The following is a 24,622-nucleotide window of genomic DNA, read 5'->3' on the forward strand; positions in this document are numbered from 1 at the left end:
TACATCTGCATTTCTACAGAGCTGGTTTCTGCTTGGGGGGAGGGAGACTTGGGGATATTAAGAAAAACTGGGCATGCTTTTCTGCCTCTTTAAGATCCTTTGAGGAAATATATTTTTCTGCCCTTTTTAATATTTCCTTCTCTGGGGGGTGGGCTGGGGGCTGACTTCCCACAGTATGATTCTGTTCTGAACCAGCCTGCTACCGGCCTTGTAATAAGGCAAACCCCTATTCAGATAGTAGAGACTGGAGAGCGTCCAAAGCTGAAAGGCGTCTGCCAAGATTTATTACTCAATTAACAGAACAAGAAACAAAAACACTGGAACTTGAATCCTCAAGCGGAAGAGTTGCTTTCAGCAACCAGCCCTTCCCCAAACACTCCTTTTATTTAGAGTTCAGGGCGTGGCCTCCCTCTGCCTCCTCCCGAGGAGACCCGCAGCCTTTCTCTGCTTGGTCCTGCTCGACTGCCTCCTGCGTCGGGCGTCCTTGAACAGGGCCAGCTGTGGGTCATCATCCTCCGCACTATTGGGCTCACGCAGCTGAGAAGAGGGCCCCGGCTGGGAGCTCTGCCAAGCCTGCAAGCCATCATCAGCCGGTTCGTCACCCACACACACCTCCTCCCCCTCATCTGAGTCATCCGATACATCTGAGCCGGGTGCCGAACCCACAGGCTGACCCTGAGTCACAACAGATTCAAAGCCCGCGGGAAGAAAGAATGTTAACATCTTGCCTAGTGTAGTGTTTGTAAGAGTGCAAAGCTGGAAAAGAAAATTGTTGCTGAGAAATACCAAGCTGGGTGGTGCCAACAAAGCCAGTGCTGAATTGGAAGTAACAGAATAAGAGAGTCGGAAGTTGGAGGTCTTCTAATCCAACCCCTGCTCAAACAGGAGATCCTATACAGCAAGGGTCCCCAACCCCCGGTCTGTGGACCAGTACTGGGCTGCGGCATGCCAGCAACCGGTCCGCACAAACAAGGAAAACCCCATCCACAAGATGCAGGCAGCACACAAAACCACACACGCTCCGGTCCGCAGAAAAACCTCTCTCCACAGAACCAGTCTCTGGTGCCCAAAAGGTTGGGGACCTCTGCTATACAGAATAACAGAATTCAGAATAACAGAGTTGGAAGGGACCTCGGAGGTCTTCTAGTCCAACCCCCTGCTCAGGCAGGAAACCTTATACCAGTGTTTTTCCACCTTGAGCCACTTGAAGCCATGCTGGCTGGGGAATTCTGGCAGCTGAAGTCCACCTCTCTTCCAGTGACCCAAGGTTGATGACCTATAAAGCCCTACATGGCATGGGTCCGGATTACCTACAGGAGCACCTGCTGCCGGCGTCAACCTCCCTCCGTCCAGTGCGCTCCCACAGAGAGGGCCTCCTCAGGGTGCCACCGGTCAGAGAATGTCGACTGGTGACCCCCAGGGGGAGGGCGTTCTCTGTGGGCGTGCCAGACCTTTGGAACCGCTTACCGGTTGAGCTCCGGATGGCTCCCGACCTTCGCTCCTTCCGCCGCGATCTGAAAACTTATTTATTCGAACAAGCCGGCCTGGTCTGATGGGTTTGGGGTTTTAATATTGATTTTTTTTATTTTTTTTTTAAATTCCATTTATATCCTGCCCTTCTCCGAAGACTCAGGGCGGCTTACAAACTTAGCAGTAGCCTTCATTCTATGCTTATTAGGGCTTTCACACACACCCCAAGCGGCATTATTACAAAGTCAGCTTAATTGCCCCCAACAATCTGGGTCCATGATTATTTATTGCATTGGGCATAATTATTTAATTTTCTTTTAACTTTTGTACCTTGTATTTTGGACATTTATTGCTTTGTACACCGCCCTGAGTCCTTCGGGAGAAGGGCGGTATATAAATCAAATAAATCAAAATCAAATCAAATTTCCCTATAGAGTACCATTCATTTATTTAAGTGGTGCAGTAATAATATGCACAGTGCCAAAGTCTTAGTTTGTGCAATAGTTTGCTACTGCTGATTTAAAAACCGACGGAAGGTTTTGGTTTTGCTAGATTTCAAGTACTTTGAAGATGCCTCCGATGAATACAGAGATAACATGGGGACGCTGCTGCCACTCTGGAAGTTTCAGTACGACAAAGCCAAGCGGCTGGCCGTCACTGCCCTCTGCTGGTGAGTGCCTTCTCTGCAGGTAGGGGCACTCTGTGGCCAGGCTTTTGATCCATGCTGCTTATCTTATTATTGAAAAATGAAAATGACCGATATAAAATGTTTACTGTCAATGTTATCTTTCTTATAAACACTTTTTTTTCTTGTGTCCCATTTATAGTTTTGGTTCTGTTATGTCTGTTGACTTTGCGTTTTGTATTTTATCTTCAGGGGGGAAAAAAATTAAAGGATAATATTTGTAGTGCAGGGTTGAAATGAAAGGTCCTTGGTGCTCTCTGAGCTTGGTGGTTTCCTTGCAGATGTTTCCTGATCCAACCAGGAAACATCATCAGTGCTAGAAGGGAGGGAGGTTTGCGGAGAGGAGGAGGAGGAGGAGGAGGAGGAGGAGGAGGAGGGAGGCACAAAAATGAGGAGGACTATGGGGTCCTTGGTGCTTTCTGAGCTTGGTTGTTTCCTTGCATACTTTCATTACTCAACATGTCACATCATCAGTGCTAGAAGGGATAGGGGTTTATGGTGAGGAGGAGGAAGAGGAGGACTGTGGGGTCTTTGATGCGAACAGAACAGAACAGAACAGAACAGAACAGAACAGAACAGAACAGAATAGAATAGAATAGAATAGAATAGAATAGAAGGGACCTTGGAGGTCTTCTAGTCCAGCCCCCGGCCCCGAGCAGGAGAACCTATACCATCTCAGACAGGTGAATGTCCAGTCTCTTCTTAAAAAATCTCCAGTGATGGAGCGCCCACGATTTCTGGAGGGAAGCTGTTCCACTGGTTAATTATCTTCACTGTCAGGAAGTTTCTCCTTAGTTCCAGGTCGTTTCTCTCTTTGATCAGTTTCCAACCGTTGTTTCTTGCCCTGCCCTCTGATGCTTTGGTGAACAACCTGGCCCCCTCTGCCTTGTGGCAGCCCCTCAGATACTGGAACACTGCTATCACGTCTCTCCTGTTTCTTCTTTTCTTTAGACTAGCCAAACCCAAGTCCTGCAGCTGTTCTTTGGTTGTTTTCTTCCAGATGTTTTATGAACCAACTAGGTAACATCAGCAGCGCTAGTCCTACTGTGACCTACTTTGGGTTATGAAACATCCGTAAGGAAACAACCACACTGAGAGAGCACACCAAAGACCCCTAAAAAAAACTTAAGAAAGAAAAGAAAAATGAAAGTTGATAAAGAAATTAAGCACAAGAGCTGAGAGGATAAAATCATGTGAATAATATGGAAAATACACAAGCTGGTTTTTTCATTTTTAATATTAACATTAATACTATTTTTTAAAAGGGACGCGGTGGCTCAGTGGGTTAGGACGCTGAGCTTGTCGATCAGAAGGTCGGCAGTTTGGCGGGTCGAATCCCGAGTGCCGCGTAACAGAGTGAGCGCCTGTTACTCGTCCCAGCTTCTGCCAACCTAGCAGTTCGAAAGCACATAAAAATGCAAGTAGAAAAATAGGGACCACTACGGTGGGAAGGTAACAGCGTTCCGTGCGCCTTTGGCGTCTAGTCATGCCGGCCACATGACCACGGAGACATCCTTGGACAAGCACTGGCTCTTTGGCTTTGAAACGGAGATGAGCACCGGCCCCTAGAGTCAGAAACGACTAGCACGCATGTGCAGGGGAACCTTTACCTTTACCTAATAATATTGAGACAGGAGGTACATTGCTTTTACGACAGTAAAAGCCCATGAATTAATAGCCTAGGATGGAAAATACCTCTCTCTTTTTTTGGTTTGTTTAAGCATTGCCTTCAAATAATTAGCCTAAGGAACTTTAGGATAAGGAGTTCCAAGATAGCAGAAAGGCTAGTAGATTTTATTTATTGCAGTTTTCTTATGCTGGACAATCTGAAGCTCACCAAATCTTTCATGATGAGTTAATTATAATTCTAAATCACTAAACGCAGTTAGGAAGTTCTGATGTTGAAATATAATAATTTACTAATTATTAAAAAGGTATTTCAATACTTGGCAACTGGCACTGCCTGGCACTGTCTCCAGCTCTACAAAGATGCATTTATGTCCATAACAATCGCAGGGAACAAAATGTGTTTATAAAAGACTAAAAAAATATTGTCAAAATACTGGAATGCTGACAGTCTACATCTCTTTTTCTTACAGGAACCCCAAGTACAAAGACTCGTTCCTCGTTGGACATGGCTCTTGTAAGTTTGGCCTCTGCTATGCTATGCTTCGTGATAAAATCAGAGGTTTTCGGTCCTTTTGCGTCATTCTTCCTCTTGTTGAAGGAAAAGTCTTCATCATGGTTCAGTCAATAAACTGTTCAATAAACAACATGATGACTGCTTTAGAAAGAAGGTTGCAGTTTATTGAAGAGGAGAGCCAGACAGGAAGATGGCTCTGGAAGAAAAGAGAGTGAGCACATGTAGGGAGTGGGTTTTTGTACCTTCTTGAGCCTTTTGTTTGGAGTTGTTCCTGTGGCATGAACTTTGACCTGAGTCTGAGTGTGCCTTTCTGGGATTCTGATGGTGGTGGGTTAATCCTATTACGTCCCAAGGGTCATATCCTGCTTCTCTGGGGCTGGGGCTGATGCCTCTTAGGTTTTTGGTCTTGATTCTAGGGATCTTTCTTCCTAATCCCCAGTTTCCTGACTCCAGTCTTTCTGACAAGATTATCACACCTGCATTTCTGCAGAGTTTGTTTCTGTTTGGGACAGAGAGACTTGGGTGGGGCAGGGGGCAGGTTGGTTTCTGCCTTTAAATCCTTTAGGGAAAGATATTCTGTCTTTTAAATATTTCCAAAAATATTTCTTTCTCTGGAAGGGGGGGGCGGGGCTGACTTCCCATACTCTGCAGACCAACCTTTACCTCCTGCGGGTCTCTGTTTATCTCTTCTTGTGTTTAAATGGCACGTGATCCGGTCCCTCGGCCAGGTGGCTTTTCTGGTTGTGCCTTAAGTTATTTCCGGTTGTGGCAAAGAAAAAAAAAAGACTTGCAGCACAACAGGGCTGATTGCACAAAGCCTCCCCGGGACATCGCCACTAGGCCAGGCTAAAAAACCTCTCGATTGCCTTCCCAAATTAGCCTCTGCAAATCAGACATAACAAACCTGTCAATGCGGCTGCTTGTACTAATACATTTTCTAAACAGAAAAAACATTAGCCCCCTCTGTGGCTGGGGGGGTGTAAAACTGATGGCCCTTATTAAATTACCCGTCTCTCCGACAAAGGCGGGGGGGAGAAAAAATGGCCGATGTGAATCATCAATCCAAGCTGGCAGCTTGATGGTTGCTTAGACATTTAAGTTCTCCGATATTTGGCCTAATTTCTTTTAGGACGCTCGTCTATCCATTTTTAGTTTTAATTGGCCAATAGGATTCTGCACCCCATGGAATATTTAGAATAAGAATAGAGTAATAACAGAGTTGAAAGGGACCTTGGAGGTCATCTAGTCCAACCCCTTGCTCAAGCAGGAGACCTTATACCAAGGGTCTTCAAACTCGGCCCTTTTATGACTCATGGACTTCAACTCCCAGAATTCCTCAGCCAGTGTGCCTGACTGAGGAATTTTGGGAGTTGAAGTCCATGAGTCATAAAAGGGCTGGCCCTTTTATGACTCATGGACTTCAACTCCCAGAATTCCTCAGCCAGTGTGCCTGACTGAGGAATTTTGGGAGTTGAAGTCCATGAGTCATAAAAGGGCCGAGTTTGAAGACCCATGCCTTATACCATTCCAGACAAGTGGCTGTCCAAGTCTCTTCTTGAAAGCCTCCAGTGTCGGAGCATCCACAACTTCTGGAGGCAAGCTGCTCCGTTGTTGTAACTCTCAGGAAGTTTCTCCTTAATTCCAGGTTGCTTCTCTTCTTGATCAGTTTCCATTCATTGCCCCTTGTCTGGCCTTCAGGTGCTTTGGAGAATAGGTTGCCCCCCTTTTCTGTGACAGTCCCTCAAATATTGGAACACTGCTATCATGTCACCTAACATTTATTAAAGCTAGGGAAAAGTACGAGGAGTTAGAAAAAGCAGAGGTGCCAGAAGTCCTTTGCAAATGGTCTTTTAGGACTAGTCCTGGGGATCAGCGAGCTCGCAGCAGGATATGGTAAAAAAAAAATCAAGATGGCTGCTGGGATGGTGCAATCAAAGCTCTACAGCTGGGTTTTAGGTGAGACAATGAGCCCCAGGAGGGCTTTGATTGCACCATCATCTTGACACGTCTGACTTACCAGGATCCCCCACTGTCTTGCTTGCTGTAGTCCAGGGGTGTCAAACTCAATTTCATTGAGGGCCGCATCAGCATTGCGGTTGCCCTCAGGGGGCCGGGTGGGTGTGGCCTGGGTGGGCGTGGCTAGAGTGCATATGGCCTACTGGGTGGGCATGGCCAGCTCTACATCGTTCGCATCAAGGGTGCCTATGGGGGCCTGGGCAGGAGTGGGACAGATCTGAGGGTCTCTGGCAGGAGGAGGGTCTCTGGGCCAGGGCCAAGGCAGTGGGGGCCGTTCCCTCACTGTTTCTAGGATGGCTTCGTGGGCCGCATGAAACCACTTCACGGGCCGCATCTGGCCCCCGGGCCTTGTGTTTCACATGTCTGCTATAGTCAAACCAATGTGGCCAGTTGAATGGAATAGAATACTTTATCTGGCCAAGTGTGATTAGATGCACAAGGAATTTGTCTCCGGTGCAGAAGCTCTCAGTGTACATGCAAAGCAAGAGGATGATGGTGGTGATGACGATGATCATCATCATCATCACCATCATCATATCAATAAGGGAGGGGGGGAGTAAAGAAGATAGTAAGAAGGATAAATGATAATACTTCAGCCATACTACAGGGGTAAATGCACAGAGACATTAGACAGCACTGTGAGAATTAGGTGTTCAGCAGAGTGGACGCTAATTTCAGTTGCCTGCTTTTTCTGGGCCTGGGCTATTAGCAATACCATCAGCACTTAGAGTTATGTACCACTTCACAGTGCTTTGCAGCCCTCTCTCAGCGGTTTACAGTGTCAGCCAGTTGCCCCCAACAATCTGGGTCCTCGTTTTACTGGCCTCAGAAGGGTGGAAGGCTGAGTCAACCTTGAAACCGTCAGGATCGAACTCCTAGCAGGGAGCAATAAGGTAGCCTGCAATTCTGTATTTTAACCACTGCGCCACCAGGGCTCCCATTGGGATTTATTCCCTGCCTGACTATGGAGAAATCCACCACTCTGCCAGTTCAGTTGTGGAGTGGTGCCCAAGAAGGAGGGATAACTCCAAGGAGCAATAAGTTAGCCTGTAATACTGCTTTCTAACCACTGTGCCACTAGGGCTCTATATCTGTCTGTCTGTCTATCTGTCTGTCTATCGGTTTGCCTGTCTGTCTCCATCCATCCATCCATCCATCCATCCATCCATCCATCCATCCATCCATCGCAACAGCACTTAGACTTATATACCACTTCACAGTGCTTGACAGCCCCTCTCTAAGGGGTTTACAGAGTCAGCCTATTGCCCCCAACAATCTGGGTGCTCATTTTTACTGACCTTGGAAGGAGGGAAGGCTGTGTCAAGCTTGAGCAAGTCAGGATCGAACTCCTGGCAGTGGGCAGTGAGTTAGCCTGCAATTCTGTATTTTAACCAATGCGCCACCAGGGCTCCCATTGGGATTTATTCCCTTCCTGACTATGGAGAAATCCACCAATCTGCCAGTTCAGTTGTGGTGCCCAAGGAGGAGGGGTAACTCCAAGGGGCTTTAGCTTCCCAGAGCCAGATAGATGGACACTCTGACTCATCCTGGCATTGAACATCCCCTCCCATGTTCCTTTCTTTGCAGTCTATCTTCTCCTGGAGGTCCTGATGGGGGCCGTGGTGGTCAGAGATGCGTCCTGCAGAGAACTGCCCCAATCCAAGCAGATTTGGAAAGCGATTCATGTTTTCTCTGGAGTGGCTTACCCTGTCAGTGTTGATGGGAGCATTTTTGGCTATGATTAGGCTGTGGCTTTCTATTGGTTTGCAGTTGGTCTACGGTCTCAGACCAACAACCCAACAGTAATCAACAGCTGAATCAAGGAATACCAAGTCCTTTTCCACCAAGGCTGGCAGGGCAAATAACTAGGGAGTAAACCACCCTCCCTTCCAGCACTGATGACGTTATCTAGTTGGGTAATGAAATGTCCACCAGAAAACCTCCAAGCTCAGAGAACACCAAGGACCCTCTTCCTCGTCCTCGTCCTCCTCATCCTCACAAATTCCCCTCCCTTCCAGAGCTGATGAGATTCCCTGGTTGGGTCAGGAAACATCTACACCAAGCTCAGAGAGCACCAAGGACCCTCTTTCTCCTCCTCTTCCTCCTCCTCCTCCTCCTCCTCCCAAACCCCTCTTCCTTCCAGCGCTGATGAGGTTCCCTGGTTGGGTCAGGAAACATCTCCACTGAGCTCAAGAGAGCACCAAGGATCCTCTTTCTCCTCCTCCTCCTTCTCTTCCTCCTCCTCCTCCTCCTCCTCCTCCTCCTCCTCCTCCTCCTCCTCCTCCCAAACCCCTCTTCCTTCCAGCGCTGATGAGGTTCCCTGGTTGGGTCTGGAAACATCTCCCAGAAAACCACCAAGCTCAAGAGAGCAGCAAAGGCTTCACACTCTGCTGTCTCCTTGGGTAAGATTGAGAGATGAAAAATCTCTTCCCTGATTCCCATTGCTGCTTGGATTGATAGCCACCATAACTGAATGATTGATTACATCCTATTAAGTCACCGTTGTCTCTTAGCAACCACGTGGGTAGATTTCCTTTGTGATATCCTCTTCCTAACCTCGTCCTGCAGCTCTTCCAGTGGTGCCCACATTACCACTGTAACTGAATCCACCCCTCCTGCTCTTGGCTGTCTGCTGCTTTTTCCTTCCAGGTCAGGGCTTTTCAACCTTTTCACCCATTGTACCACTTTTAGGATATGGCAACATCCGAGTCCCACCAGTCGCCTAGCAAGGGGTCAAAAACTGGATGACACCCCCCCCAAAAGGAAAAAAAGTGATGAACTACAGGTAGTCCTCGACTTACAACAGTTCGCTTAGTGGCTGTTCAAATTTACAATGGCACTGAAAAAAGTGCCCCCCCCCCAAGCCACAGCCGAAGCAAGACACCCGCCTGCCCACCCGGCGGCACTCTTCCTCCCATCCGAGGTTTTCATTGTTGTGAGCATTTCTGTTGAGGATTGGCAGCAGGGGTGGGGTGGGGGGTTGTTTGGTTTTTATTCCCCCCCCCCTCTGCTGGGTGGTTGCAGCAGGTTTTGGTCACTACACATGACCCTGGGACACTGTGACCGTCATAGATATGAATCAGTTGCCGAGCATCTGAATGTAAATCACAAGACCCTGGAGATGCTGCAACATTCCAGCTGATCGGCGCTTCTTCTGGGCTCAGCAGAAGTGCCAGGATCAGCGCCGAGCTCCAGCTGGAGCCTGGCGCTGATCCTGGTCCTGACTGCCCTGCAGCTCCAGCCATCTCTTGCTCAGGCTTGTGCGGTGCTGCCACCGGTTCAGCTCATTCCCCTCCCCCGCTACCACTTTTCTAGGATGGTCGCGTACCACCAGCCAGGTGCCAATGTACCACAGGTGGTACCCGTACCACTGGTTTGAAAAGCCCTGTTCCAGGTATCCCAACCTGAGAGCCTTCTCCAGAATCTGAGGTCTAAACATAAGGTGCCTAAAGCTGGATACGATGATTTGAGCCCAACTCACCACCATACCATGCCGGTTTCTTGTACGTAGAATAGACTGAGGATCCATTCTCTGGCCAAATATATTAGAATATATGTTTGTGTTTTTTTTCCTCCTTCGTTAGTTTGTCCTTCCATTGACTGAATGAGGAGTTTTAAAAGACCTCCAGCTTTTGAGGGTAGATGAAGATATTACTATATCTCACCTGCCCTTTGAATACATTTCCCCCACTGCACATTCTGGGTGACAGACTTATTTTAATCCAGATATTCAGCCTCCCTTTTTCTTAGACTTTCCTTATCGGCTCAGCAGCCTGCAAAGTGGAGCTCTAGCTGGCTAAATAGACATCCAATCAATCCTTCAGATTGGCCTTCTAATCCTCTCATGGGCTCATTTAGACAAGATGGGGAAGAAGAAAAAAACACACAGCAAAGTTGTGCATGCTTCTGAACACAAAAAAACACGCTTTGATGTAGATTGGAGCCCTGGGAACGTGATTGTCTCTTTCCCCTTCTGAACAATGTGACTTATTCTGTGTTCTGCATCCTGTGAAACCTCATTAGGAACCCATTAGGAGTTCCGTGCGGTTTTACAGGATGCAGAACACAGAATAGCTGAGTTGGAAGGGAGCTTGGAGGTCTTCTAGTCCAACCCCCTGCTCAAGCAGGAGACCCTATACCATTTCGGACAAGTGGCTGTCCAGTCTCTTCTTGAAAACCTCCAGTGATGGAGCACCCACAACTTCCGGAGGGAAGCCGTTCCACTGGTTAATTGTTCTTACTGTCAGGAAATTTCTCCTTAGTTCTAGGTTGCTTCTTTCTTTGATAAGTTTCTATCCTTTGCTTCTTGTCCTGCCTTCAAGAGGCAAGGTGGACCCCCTTCTTCTTTGTGGCAGCCCCTCAGATATTGGAAGGCTGCTATCATGTCACCCACAGACCTTCTTTTCATTACACAAGACCTACCCAATTTCCAGCAACCGTTCTTCATATGTTTTAGCCTCCAGTCCCCTGATCATCTTTGTTGCTCTTCTCTGCGCTCTTTCTAGAGTCTCAACCTCTTTTTTACATCGTGGTGACCAAGCAACCTGGAACTAAGGAGAAACTTCCTGACAGTTAGAACAATTAACCAACTACCTGCCTCCAGAAGTGGCGAATGCTCCAACACTGGAAGTTTTTAAGAAGAGACTGGCCAGCCACTTGTCTGAAATGGTATAGGGTTTCCTGCCTGAGCAGGGGGTTGGACCAGATGACCTCCAAGATCCCTTCCAACTTATGGCTCTTCAAGCTTTCTGGCCTGGACTGAGAGTATTAACCGGGGTTTTAATTGTATTTTAATTGTAATTGGGGTTTTTAGTTCAAGGTTAGTGTAATCATTTTCATTGTTTTTAATTTTTGTAATTTGTTGTATTGTTTTAAAAAACCTTGTGAACTGCCCTGAGTCCTACGGGAGAAGGGCGGTATATAAGTCTAATAAAATCAAAAATCAAAATCAAATCAAAAACTGGATGCAGGATTCCAAGTGTGGCCTTACCAAGGCCTTGTAAAGCGGTACTAATACTTCACGTGATCTTGATGCTCTCCCTCAGCTTGGCAACTGATTCATATTTATGATGGTCACAGTGTCCCAGGATCAGGTGAAATGACCAAAACCTGCTGCAACCGCCCAGAAGACAGGGGGAATAAAAACTAAACACCCCTCACCCACCCCCACTGCCAATCTTCAACAGAAATGCTCACAACAATGAAAACCTCGGACGGGAGGAAGAGCGCCACCGGGTGGGCAGGCAGGTGTCTTGCTTGGTTGTGGCTTGGGGGGCACTTTTTCAGTGCCATTGTAACTTCGAACAGTCACTAAGCGAACTGTTGTAAGTCGAGGACTACCTGTACTTCATCACTTTTTTCCTTTTTTTTTTTGGTCATCAAGTTTTTGACACCTTGCTAGGCGACTGGTGGTACTCGGATGTTGCCATATCCTAAAAGTGGTACAATGGGTGAAAAGGTTGAAAAGCCCTGGCTCAGGGGTCAGCAACCTGAAACAGTGAAAGAGCCACTTGGAACCGGTTCCCTCACAAAAGGAAAAACTGGGAGCCGCAAAAAATGTGTGCACATGCGTATACATGCGCGCATGCGCAGAACAGGGTTTGACTGAAGAGTGGAGCCAAGGCAAGATATGCACCTACCCTGCATATTTGAATCGATTGGTTGAACTTTTTTAGTCCCACTTTTTTTTTGGGGACTGCACATGTCAGAGGACTGGGAGCCGCAGGAGACGGCTGAAAGAGCCACGGGTTGCAGACCTGTGCCCTGGCTTCTCTCCTTGATTATTTTCCATCCGTTGCTCCTTATCCTGACTTCAGGTGCTTTGGAAAATAGCTTGACTGCTTCTTCTTTCTGGCAACCCCTTTTGTTGAATACGGGGCCTGCTGCTGAAGTCTATTAAGATCCTTCTATCTTCTAAAGTGTCCGCTCTTCCACCTCCCCTCCCACCAGCTTGGAGAAATAATTCTTATCCAGCCACACATTTTTGTCTGGATAGGAACGAACAGAACAAACGCCGAAGAGTGCACGTTCAGCATAACTGCAGGCAACATCGGCAGCAAAAAAACCCTCCGATTCCCAGGAGGCCAAAAGATTGCGCTTGGCAATCGGGCTGCGCTGCTATTTAAAAGGTGATTGCATTTATTTACTTGCTCCAGTGCTGCCTCTAGTTTGTTAATGGCAGCGGGGAGGAGAGTTTCTAGCCCATAACCTTTCCTGTTTCCCAAGGAAATTTAATTATGGATCTTCCCCACCCCCACCCCCATGCGCGAAAGCAGCATTTCTCAAAGCTCTCTTGGTAGATGGGAGTTGACAGACGACTAAAGTAGAACAAATTTTTGTCTCTGTCTTCAAAAAAAAAAAAAAAAGGTGAGAGGGGGCAGGGGAGGAAGTCTCAGGAAAATAACAGTCCAGCATTCAACGTGATGTTGCCCGGAAGGTTGTGGAGCAGATCCTACAGAGATAATGCTGTGAAGGCTTTAGATCCTCTGTAGTTCATCCTCAATGGAGGATGAACGCATTGAGGATGCATTTTCAAGGTTGAAGCCCCGGTTTCTGTATTTTATTTTTTATGTTTTTATTGATGCCTTGGAGGTCTGTTCCAGCCTTCTAGGTTAAAACATATAAAGAACGGTTGCAGGCATTGAGTGTGTCTAGTTTAATGAAAAGTATGTCTAGGTTAATGAAAAGAGGAACCAGGGGTGACACGATAGCAGTGTTCCAGTATTTGAGGGGCTGTCACAAAGAAGAAGAGGGGCTCAACCTGTTGTGTCTGGTCCGGTCGGCGAGCGATCACGCGGAGACGGACTGCTGTTAACTGTTTATTGAGGTACACGTGGCCGAACTGGCCTTACCTGCCCCGTCGCCTGTATATATATGCCAGGCGTACCTGGCGCTGGCCAACCCGCAGGCTCAGATCTCCCGCGCTAGCCCTGGCCACCCAACCCAGTGTCCAGGGATTCCCGCCGCACGGTTGGGCCAATCAGGTGGCCGGACAGGTGTATACCTAACACAACCTATTCTCGAAAACACCCGAGGACAGGGCCAGAAGAGACAGATGGAAAATAATCAAGGAGAGAAGCAACCTAGAACGAAGGAGAAATTTCCGAACAGCGAGGACAATTAACCAGTGGAACAGGCATTGCCTCCAGAAGCTGTGAGTGCTCCAACACTGGAGGTTTTGAAGAAGAGATTGGGCAACCGTATATCCAGAATGACAAGAGGTTTCCTGCTTGAGCAGGGGGTTGGACTAGAAGACCTCCAAGGTCCCCTTCCAACTCTGTTATTCTGTTGATTAACCAGTGGAACGGCTTGCCTCTGGAAACTGTGGGTGCTCCATCACTGGAGGTTGTTAAGGAGGGGTTGGACAACCATTTATCTGAAATGTAACAGGGTCTCCTGCTTGATCAGGGGATTGAACTAAAAGGCCTTCAAGTCCCCTTCCAACTCTGCTATTCTGGAGGAAGAGGGGATGAGGATGTTCTTCAGATGAACAAATGACATAGCCTTCAAAACTGGGCAGGGTAGCTATATAACTCTTACTGTCATGTTTCTCAGCCTCAGCAACTTTAGCTTTTGTGCATTTCAATTCTCCGAATCCCCCAGTCAGCCAGAGGTAGACCTCCGTGCCTCTTAAAGTTGCTGAGGCTGGGAAACATAACTGTACAAGTCAGATAGATGTTTCGGAATGAAAACGATGGGTTAGGAAAAGGACGGAAAGAGTTCAGTTAACAAGACGAGTGTAAAGCTTTTGACTTAAGCAAAATCAAATGCACAGGTAGAGGAGGGGAATACCTGACTTGGCAACAGTGCTTTCCTGTGGGGGAAAAAATATTTTAACAATAATCATCGAATAAATAAGCTACTAGTAGAAGAAAATATTTGTAGCTCAGGATTGAATGATGCGATCTTGGGTGCCATAGCTTAAATTGGGGAACTGTGGGCATCCTAGGTCCGTGGTGGCGAACCTAGGGCACACGTGCCACAGGTGGCACACAGAGCCCTCTCTGTGGGCATTCCCCAGTCCTGGGCCTTCAGCTGGGTTTTATAAAACCTTTTCGCTTTAGGCCTCCGCCGCCGTGTGCAAAACAAAAGAAAGGTTCAATCAAACAGTCAATTTCAACTTCTTGTGGGGAAAAAAAAGATCTGGCAAAGTTGGAATTGATTGATTGAACTTTTTAGTCCCACCCAGTCTGCCGTTACCACCGCAACCACGCCCACCCAATGGCCACACCCACCTAATGGGCCACACCCACCCAATGGGCCACACCCACCCAGCACCCGACGACACATAAGTGGGTTTGGGGTTGCAGTTTGGGCACTCGGTCACTAAAAGGTGTGCCATCACTGTCCTAGATCAAGCCAAGTCCAAAAATGTTAGAGAAGAACTCAGACAAATGGGCTGTCAACAGGCGCATAGGGATAAATAACATCTACATACCATTCAAAAGAAATGATCGAAAAGGCTAAAGGGAAACAGAATAAAACAGCTTCTCACTGGCGATAAACAGCCAGATGATCAGAGATTAGTACCAAGATTAACATTATATCAACAGTCAAGAAGTAAACCCAATCATGGAACTTCCAACTCAGACAAACAGTCAAGGAGTAAAAAAACAGCCTCACCAAGGAATCAGCAAAAACACTCCCACCAAGGCTAACAGGGCGCACCATTTGTATATAAACGGAGAGCAAACCCCACTCCCTTCTAGCACTGATGATGTTACCTAGCTGGGTAATGAAATGTCTATAAGAAAACAACCAAACTCAGACTGCACCAACATCCTTGCCCTCCCTCTCCTCCTCCTCCCCATCCTCCCTCTCCTCCTCCTCTTCCCCCTCCTCCTCCCCCTCCCCCCCTCCTCCTTCCTTCTAGCACTGGTGATGTTACTTAGTTGGGTCATGAAACATTCAGCTCAGAGTGCACCAAGGACCCCACAGTCTTAACTATTTTCTGAAGCAATCAGTTTATTTGAAACATTTTTTATCGTTGAATAAATGACTGAAGAAAATTAAGTGGTTTTTCAGCATGAGAGTTAAATGAAAACCTGTCTCAGGAGGTTTTATGTCACTGACTGCTAATCCACCTGAGCTTCCCAAGATATATATATATATATATATATATATATATATATATATATATATATATATATATATATATATATATATATATATATATATATATATATATATATATATATATATATATATATATATATATATATATATATATATATATATATATATATATATATATATATATATATATATATATATATATATATATATATATATATATATATATATATATATGTTGTTGTTAGCTGCGAAGTCGTGTCCGACCCATCGCGACCCTATGGACAACATTCCTCCAGGCCTTCCTGTCCTCTACCATCTTCTGGAGTCCATTTAAGCTCACGCCTACTGCTTCAGTGACTCCATCCAGCCACCTCATTCTCTGTCGTCCCCTTCTTCTATTGCCCTCGATCTTTCCCAGCATTAGGCTCTTCTCCAGTGAGTCCTTCCTTCTCATTAGGTGGCCAAAGTACTTGAGTTTTAGCTTCAGGATCTGGCCTTCTAAAGAGCAGTCAGGATTGATCTCCTCTAGGACTGACCGGTTTGATCGCCTTGCGGTCCAAGGGACTCGCAGGAGTCTTCTCCAGCACCACAGTTCAAAGGCCTCAATTCTTTGGCGCTCAGCCTTTCTTATGGTCCAACTTTCACTGCCATACGTTGCAACTGGGAAGACCATAGCCTTGACTATACGCACTTTTGTTGACAGGGTGATGTCTCTGCTTTTTAGTGTGCTGTCTAGATTTGCCATGGCTTTCCTCCCCAGGAGCAAGCGTCTTTTAATTTCTTGGCTACAGTCCCCATCTACAGTGATCTTGGAGCCCAGGAAAATAAAATCTGTCACTACCTCCATTTCTTCCCCATCTATTTGCCAGGAATTGAGAGGGCCAGATGCCATGATCTTGGTTTTCTTAATGTTAAGTTTCAACCCAAGTTTTGCACTCTCCTTCTTCACCTGCAACAAGAGGCTCTTTAGTTCTTCTTCACTTTCTGCCATTAGAGTGGTATCATCTGCGTATCTTAGGTTGTTGATATTTCTTCCGGCAATCTTAATTCCAACTTTTGATTCATCTAGCCCTGCCTTTCTCATGATGTGCTCTGCATATAAGTTAAATAGGCAGGGCGACAGTATACAGCCTTGCCGGACTCCTTTCCCAATTTTGAACCAATCAGTGGTTCCGTGTCCAGTTCTCACTGTTGCTTCTTGACCCGCATATAGGTTTCTCAAGAGACAAATAAGATGGTCTGGTACTCCCATCTCTTTAAGAACTTGCCACAGTTTGTTATGATCCACACAATCAAAGGCTTTAGCATAGTCAATGAAGCAGAAGTAGATGTTTTTCTGGAACTCCCTAGCTTTCTCCATGATCCAGCGTATGTTGGCAATTTGATCTCTAGTTCCTCTGCCTCTTCGAAATCCTGCCTGCACTTCTGGTAGTTCTCGATCCACATACTGCTGAAGTCTAGCTTGTAGGATTTTAAGCATGACTTTACTAGCATGAGAAATGAGTGCAATGGTGCGATAGTTTGAACATTCTTTGGCACTGCCTTTCTTTGGAATTGGAATGTAAACTGATCTTTTCCAATCCTGTGGCCATTGTTGAGTTTTCCAAATTTGCTGGCAAATTGAGTGTAGCACTTTTACTGCATTGTCTTTTAAGATTTTGAATAGCTCAGCTGGAATACTGTCACTTCCACTAGCTTTGTTGTTGCTCAGCTTTTCTAAGGCCCACTTCACTTCACATTCTAGGATGTCTGGCTCGAGGTCAGTGACCACTTCATTGTGATTATCAGGGACGTTAAGCTCATTCTTGTATAGTTCTTCTGTGTAATTTTGCCACCTCTTCTTAATCTCTTCTGCCTCTGTTAGGTCCCTGCCATTTTGGTCCTTTATCATGCCCATTTTTGCATTAAACGTTCCCTTCATTTCTCCAATTTTCTTGAAAAGATCTCTGGTCCTCCCTATTCTATTATTTTCTTCTATTTCTTTGCACTGTTCATTTAAGAAGGCATTCTTATCTCTTCTAGCTATTCTCTGGAATTCTGCATTCAATTGGGTGTATCTTTCTTTTTCTCCCTTGCCTTTCGCTTCCCTCCTTTCCTCAGCTATTTGCAAAGCTTCCTCAGACAGCCATTTTGCTTTCTTGCATTTCTTTTTCTTTGGGATGGTTTTGGTTGCTACCTGTTGTACAATGTTGCGAACCTCTGTCCATAGTTCTTCAGGCACTCTGTCTATCAGATCTAATTCCTTAAATCTATTTGTCACCTCTACTGTATATTCAACAGGGATATGATTTAATTCATACCTGAGTGGCCTAGTGCTTTTCCCTACTTTCTTCAGTTTAAGCCTAAACTTTGCAACGAGAAGCTCATGGTCTGAGCCACAGTCAGCTCCTGGTCTTGTTTTTACTGACTGTATAGAGCTTCTCCATCTTTGGCTGCAGAGCATATAGTCAATCTGATTTCTGTGTTGACCATCTGGTGATGTCCATGTGTAGAGCCGTCTCTTGGGTTGTTGGAAAAGAGTGTTTGCTATGACCATCGTATTCTCTTGACAGAATTCTATCAGCCTGTGCCCTGCTTCATTTTGCACTCCAAGGCCAAACTTGCCTGTTATTCCAGTTATATTTTGGCTTCCTACTTTAGCATTCCAATCCCCCATGATGATAAGAACATCATTTTTTGGTGTTAGTTCTATAAGGTGCTGTAGTGCTTCATAGAACTGGTCAATTTCATCCTCTTCAGCACTGGTGGTTGGGGCATAGACCTGGACTACTGTGATATTGAATGGTTTGCCTTGGATTCGAACTGAGATCATTCTGTCATTTTGAGGATTGTATCCCAGTATTGCTTTTCCTACTCTTTTATTGACTATGAAGGCTACTCCATTTCTTCTGAAGGATTCTTGCCCACAGTAGTATACCTGATGGTCATCTGAATTAAATTCACCCATTCCTGTCCATTTTAGTTCGCTGATACCTAAGATGTCGATGTTCAGTCTTGTCATCTCTTGTTTGACCACGTCCAGTTTTCCTTGATTCATGGATCTTACATTCCAGGTTCCTATGGAAAAAAAATCTTTACAGCATCGGACTTTCCTTTCACCACCAGACATATCCACAGCTGAGCGTCCTTTCGGCTTTGGCCCAGTCGCTTCATTCTTTCTGGCGCTACTAGTACTAGCCCTCTGCTCTTCCCCAGTAGCATATTGGACACCTTCCGACCTGAGGGGCTCATCTTCCAGCGTCATATCGTTTTGCCTTTTGGTACTGTCCATAGGGTTTTCATGGCAAAGATACTGGAGTGGTTTGCCATTTCCTTCTCCAGTGGATCACGTTTTGTCAGAACTCTCTGCTATGACCTGTCCGTCTTGGGTGGCCCTGCACGGCATAGCTCATAGCTTCATTGAATTACGCAAGCCCCTTCGCCACGACAAGGCAGTAATCCATGAAGGGGATATATATATATATATATATATATATATATATATATATATATATATATATATATATATATATATATATATATATATATATATATATATATATATATATATATATATATATATATATATATATATATATATATATTGCATATATATATATATATTGCATATATATATATATATTGCATACTGCATATATGTCTGTGTATTTGACAAATGAATTGCTTTCAGCTCACCCACCTTGTGCAATCATGTTCCTATATAATCATGCAGAATTTTACCAGCTTCTGCAATCATAACGTTCATTAATCCTACAAATGAGATGATTTCCACAGGTCTCCCTTCAGTAAAGATTGCTGTTTACAAGAATTTGGAAGGGAAAACCTTTACCACTTGATGGCACTGTTAAATATTTAGTGAGCATTGTGCAAGAGGGGGAATTTTTTTAAAAAAAATCCGTATTAAAAATAGACACATTTAACGGTTGTTAAAGGCTAACATGATGTCTCCAGTGAGGCAAACATTCCTTTCCTTCAATGCTTGAGTTTAATTCTTACCAGGAAATGTGAGGCGCAGGAAATTCCCCTAGATATCACCCCAAAATTCTACTTATCAAGTTTTAAATATAAGATGTAGAATGCTACTCTTCTTGAAGGAACAAATAAGAACAAATAAGAAGCACCTCCTTTGTCTGCAATGGATTTGCAAGAGATTTATGTCTCAAAAGAGTCAAGTGGGTGGTGTGGCCCCAGCTGTGCAATCCAAACACATAATACAGAGCAAGTTTCAAATCTCGTGACTGCGGGGCTGCTTAGCGCTCTCTGAGCTTGGTGGTTTTCTTGCAGACGTTTTATCACCTGACTAGGTAACGGCATCAGTGGTAGAAGGGAGGTGGGGTTGCAGAGTGGAGAAGAACGAAAGGAGAAAGAGGTGGACGAGGAGGTTTGTGGGGTCCTTGGTGGTCTCTGAGCTTGGTTTTCATGCAGGTGTTTCATGACCCAACCAGGTAACCTCATCAGGTTTTTTTTATTAAAAAGTTTTACAATACATTTTATCTTTAACAATCCCTCCCCCCCTCCCCCCACCCAACCCTTCCTAACCCTCCCTAGCCCTCCCCCCACCCCTTCCCCCCTCCCCCCTCCCTGACTTCCCAGAGCTAAATACAAGGTATAAAAGTAAAAACAATCATAAACAACCATATGCTAACAACAATAAGCTATTAAGTCTATCGCACTCTAGCTCTTATAAAATGACTACAAGCAGTACTAATATCACATCAAAACTTATACAAATGCTAAATGAAACTTTTTAGTCCCATATTTGTTCTGGATGTAATCAATCCACTTTTTCCACTCCCTGTAAACCGCCCTGAGTCCTTCGGGAATAGGGCGGTATAAAAATTTAATTAATTAATTAAATAAATAAATAAATATAACGTTGTTGCGAATGGTCTTTCAAATAAGCCGAAATCTTTGCCATTTCCGCCAGGTCAGAAACTTTTAAAGTCCATTCTTCTATAGTCGGCAGTTCCTCCTTCTTCCAATATTGACCTACTAAAAGTCTTGCTGCCGTAATTAAGTTCAACATCAACTTAGTGTCCACAACAGTAGTATCCATAATTATGCCCAACAAAAACAATTGTGGACAAAACTTTATCCTTTGCTTGAAGATCTTCTGCATATTCCACCAGATTGTGTGGTCCTTGGTGGTCTCTGAGCTTGGTTTTCATGCAGATGTTTCGTGACCCAACCAGGTAACCTCATCAGTTCTAAAAGGGAGTAGGGTTTGCAGAGATAATAATAATAATAATAATAATAATAATAATAATAATAATAATAATAATAATAATAATAATAATAATAATAATAATAATAATAAACCTTTATTGTCAAAGTACAACATGTGTACATTGAGATCAGCTGAGCCTCCCCCCGTGCTCTCTCCCCCCAACACACAGTGACCACAAACCCTCCATCCCACCACACCATGTGAACCAACTACGCCACACACCGGCCTCCCAAGTCAATTCTGCATAAGTTCACAGAGATTATATCCCATTTAAAAGCCTAACAGCCCACAGATAAAAGCTGTTCTTCAGCCTGTTGGTACGGCTGGCTATACTCCTATATCTCCTACCGGATGGTAGGAGAGTAAAGAGATACCGTCCAGGGTGTGAGTCATCCCTGAGAATCTTCCTCACTCTTCCAAGGCAGCGAGTCCTGGCGATGTCATCCAGTGGTGTCAGGGAACAGCCCACAATGTCTTGTGCTGTGCTCACCACCCTCTGTAATACTTTCCTGTCCGCGGCTGTCAGACCAGCATACCAAACCACAATACCGTACGAGAGGACGCTCTCTATAGTAGACCGGTAAAAGAGGGTCATTAGCCGTTGTTCTACCCTGTTCTTCCGCAAGATCCTAAGAAAGTGAAGCCTCTGTTGGGCCTTTCTAGCCACCTGGGTTGTGTTAACTTTCCAGGTCAGATCTTCACAGAGGTAGACTCCCAGAAATTTAAAGGAGGAAACTCTCTCCACACAGTCCTCCCCAATGTAAAGTGGGGCAGGTTCCTCCTTTTTTCTCCGGAAGTCTAACACCATCTCTTTCGTCTTGCCGATGTTTAGGTGCAAGTTGTTGTTACTACACCATATGGATAGTTTTTGTACCTCCACCCTATAGGAAAGGGAAGGAGAAAGAGGAGGAGGAGGTCTGTGGGGTCCTTGGTGGTCTCTGAGTTGGTTTTCATGCAGATGTTTCATGACCCAACCAGGTAACCTCATCAGTTCTAGAAGGAAGTAGGATTTGCAGAGTGGAGACGAACGAAAGGAGAAAGAGGAGGAGGAGGAGGAGGAGGAGGAGGAGGATGAGGAGGTCTGTGGGATCCTTGGTGATCTCTGAGCTTGGTTTTCATGCAGATGTTTCATGACCCGACTAGGTAACATAATCAGTGCTAGAAGGGAATGGGATTTGCAGAGTGGAGGCGAGGGAAAGTAGAAAGAGGAGGAGGAGGAGGAGGGGGAGGAGGAGGAGGAGGAGGAGGTCTGTGGGATCCTTGGTGGTCTCTGAGTTTGGTTTTCATGCAGATGTTTCGTGACCCAACTAGGTAACATCAGTGGTAGAAGGGAGTGGGGTTTGCAGAGTGGAGAAGAAGGGAAGGAGAAAGAGGAGGAGGACGAGGATGAGGAGGTCTGTGGGATCCTTGGTGGTCTCTCTGAGTTTGGTTTTCATGCAGATGTTTCATGACCCAACTAGGTAACATCATCAGTGCTAGAAGGGAATGGGGTTTGCAGAGTGGAGGCGAGGGAAAGGAGAAAGAGGAGGAAGAGGAGGAGGAGGTGGAGGTCTGTGGGATCCTTGGTGGTCTCTGAGCTTGGTTTTCATGCAGATGTTTCATGACCCAACTAGGTAACATCATCAGTGCTAGAAGGGAATGGGGTTTGCAGAGTGGAGGCGAGGGAAAGGAGAAAGAGGAGGAGGAGGAGGATGAGGAGGTCTGTGGGATCCTTGGTGGTCTCTGAGTTTGGTTTTCATGCAGATGTTTCATGACCCAACTAGGTATCATCAGTGGTAGAAGGGAGTGGGGTTTGCAGAGTGGAGGCGAGGGAAAGGAGAAAGGAGGAGGAGGAGGAGGAGGAGGAGGAGGAGGAGGTCTGTGGGATCCTTGGTGGTCTCTGAGCTTGGTTTTCATGCAGATGTTTCATGACCCAACTAGGTAACATCATCAGTGCTAGAAGGGAATGGGGTTTGCAGAGTGGAGGCGAGGGAAAGGAGAAAGAGGAGGAAGAGGAGGAGGAGGTGGAGGTCTGTGGGATCCTTGGTGGTCTCTGAGCTTGGTTTTCATGCAGATGTTTCATGACCCAACTAGGTAACATCATCAGTGCTAGAAGGGAATGGGGTTTGCAGAGTGGAGGCGAGGGAAAGGAGAAAGAGGAGGAGGAGGAGGATGAGGAGGTCTGTGGGATCCTTGGTGGTCTCTGAGTTTGGTTTTCATGCAGATGTTTCATGACCCAACTAGGTAACATCATCAGTGCTAGAAGGGAATGGGGTTTGCAGAGTGGAGGCGAGGGAAAGGAGAAAGAGGAGGAAGAGGAGGAGGAGGTGGAGGTCTGTGGGATCCTTGGTGGTCTCTGAGTTCGGTTTTCATGCAGATGTTTCATGACCCAACTAGGTATCATCAGTGGTAGAAGGGAGTGCAGTTGCAGAGTGGAGAAGAATGAAAGGAGAAAGAGGAGGAGGAGGAGGAGGAGGAGGAGGAGGAGGAGGAGGAGGTCTGTGGGGTCCTTGGTGGTCTCTGAGTTTGGTTTTCATGCAGATGTTTTGTGACCCAACCAGGTAACCTCATCAGTTCTAAAAGGGAGTAGGGTTTGCAGAGTGGAGAAGAAGGGAAGGAGAAAGAGGAGGAGGAGGAGGTCTGTGGGGTCCTTGGTGGTCTCTGAGTTGGTTTTCATGCAGATGTTTCGTGACCCAACCAGGTAACCTCATCAGTTCTAGAAGGAAGTAGGATTTGCAGAGTGGAGACGAACGAAAGGAGAAAGAGGAGGAGGACGAGGACGAGGAGGTCTGTGGGATCCTTGGTGATCTCTGAGCTTGGTTTTCATGCAGATGTTTCATGACCCAACTAGGTATCATCAGTGGTAGAAGGGAGTGGGGTTTGCAGAGTGGAGGCGAGGGAAAGGAGAAAGAGGAGGAGGAGGAGGAGGAGGAGGAGGAGGAGGAGGAGGTCTGTGGGATCCTTGGTGGTCTCTGAGCTTGGTTTTCATGCAGATGTTTCATGACCCAACTAGGTAACATCATCAGTGCTAGAAGGGAATGGGGTTTGCAGAGTGGAGGCGAGGGAAAGGAGAAAGAGGAGGAAGAGGAGGAGGAGGTGGAGGTCTGTGGGATCCTTGGTGGTCTCTGAGTTCGGTTTTCATGCAGATGTTTCATAACCCAACTAGGTATCATCAGTGGTAGAAGGGAGTGCGGTTGCAGAGTGGAGAAGAATGAAAGGAGAAAGAGGAGGAGGAGGAGGAGGAGGAGGAGGAGGAGGAGGTCTGTGGGGTCCTTGGTGGTCTCTGAGTTTGGTTTTCATGCAGATGTTTTGTGACCCAACCAGGTAACCTCATCAGTTCTAAAAGGGAGTAGGGTTTGCAGAGTGGAGAAGAAGGGAAGGAGAAAGAGGAGGAGGAGGAGGTCTGTGGGGTCCTTGGTGGTCTCTGAGTTGGTTTTCATGCAGATGTTTCGTGACCCAACCAGGTAACCTCATCAGTTCTAGAAGGAAGTAGGGTTTGCAGAGTGGAGACGAACGAAAGGAGAAAGAGGAGGAGGAGGAGGATGAGGAGGTCTGTGGGATCCTTGGTGATCTCTGAGCTTGGTTTTCATGCAGATGTTTCATGACCCAACTAGGTATCATCAGTGGTAGAAGGGAGTGGGGTTTGCAGAGTGGAGGCGAGGGAAAGGAGAAAGAGGAGGAGGAGGAGGAGGAGGAGGAGGAGGAGGAGGATGAGGAGGTCTGTGGGATCCTTGGTGGTCTCTGAGTTTGGTTTTCATGCAGATGTTTCATGACCCGACTAGGTAACATTATCAGTGCTAGAAGGGAATGGGATTTGCAGAGTGGAGGCGAGGGAAAGTAGAAAGAGGAGGAGGAGGAGGAGGAGGAGGAGGAGGAGGAGGTCTGTGGGATCCTTGGTGGTTTCTGAGTTTGGTTTTCATGCAGATGTTTCGTGACCCAACTAGGTAACATCAGTGCTAGAAGGGAGCAGGGTTTGCTGTCTGCTTAGATACTAGCGGTTTGCCCTGTTCGTTGGTGGGAATATTCC

At 46.1% G+C, this 24,622-nt stretch overlaps 1 protein-coding gene across 1 annotated transcript in view; it reads left to right on the forward strand.

Moving 5' to 3' along the window:
* DNAI1 (dynein axonemal intermediate chain 1) overlaps nt 1–24,622 on the forward strand; it is a 162,026-nt gene that overhangs the window by 54,446 nt on the left and 82,958 nt on the right. Inside the window, exons 11-12 of the mRNA XM_081316338.1 lie at nt 2,023–2,140; nt 4,255–4,298. Of these exons, the coding sequence (XP_081172464.1) occupies nt 2,023–2,140; nt 4,255–4,298 (162 nt within the window). The remainder of the gene's footprint in view (nt 1–2,022; nt 2,141–4,254; nt 4,299–24,622) is intronic.

The sequence above is a fragment of the Vipera berus genome, assembly GCF_964194415.1.
Source record: "Vipera berus genome assembly, chromosome: 2".
NCBI lineage: Eukaryota > Metazoa > Chordata > Lepidosauria > Squamata > Viperidae > Vipera > Vipera berus.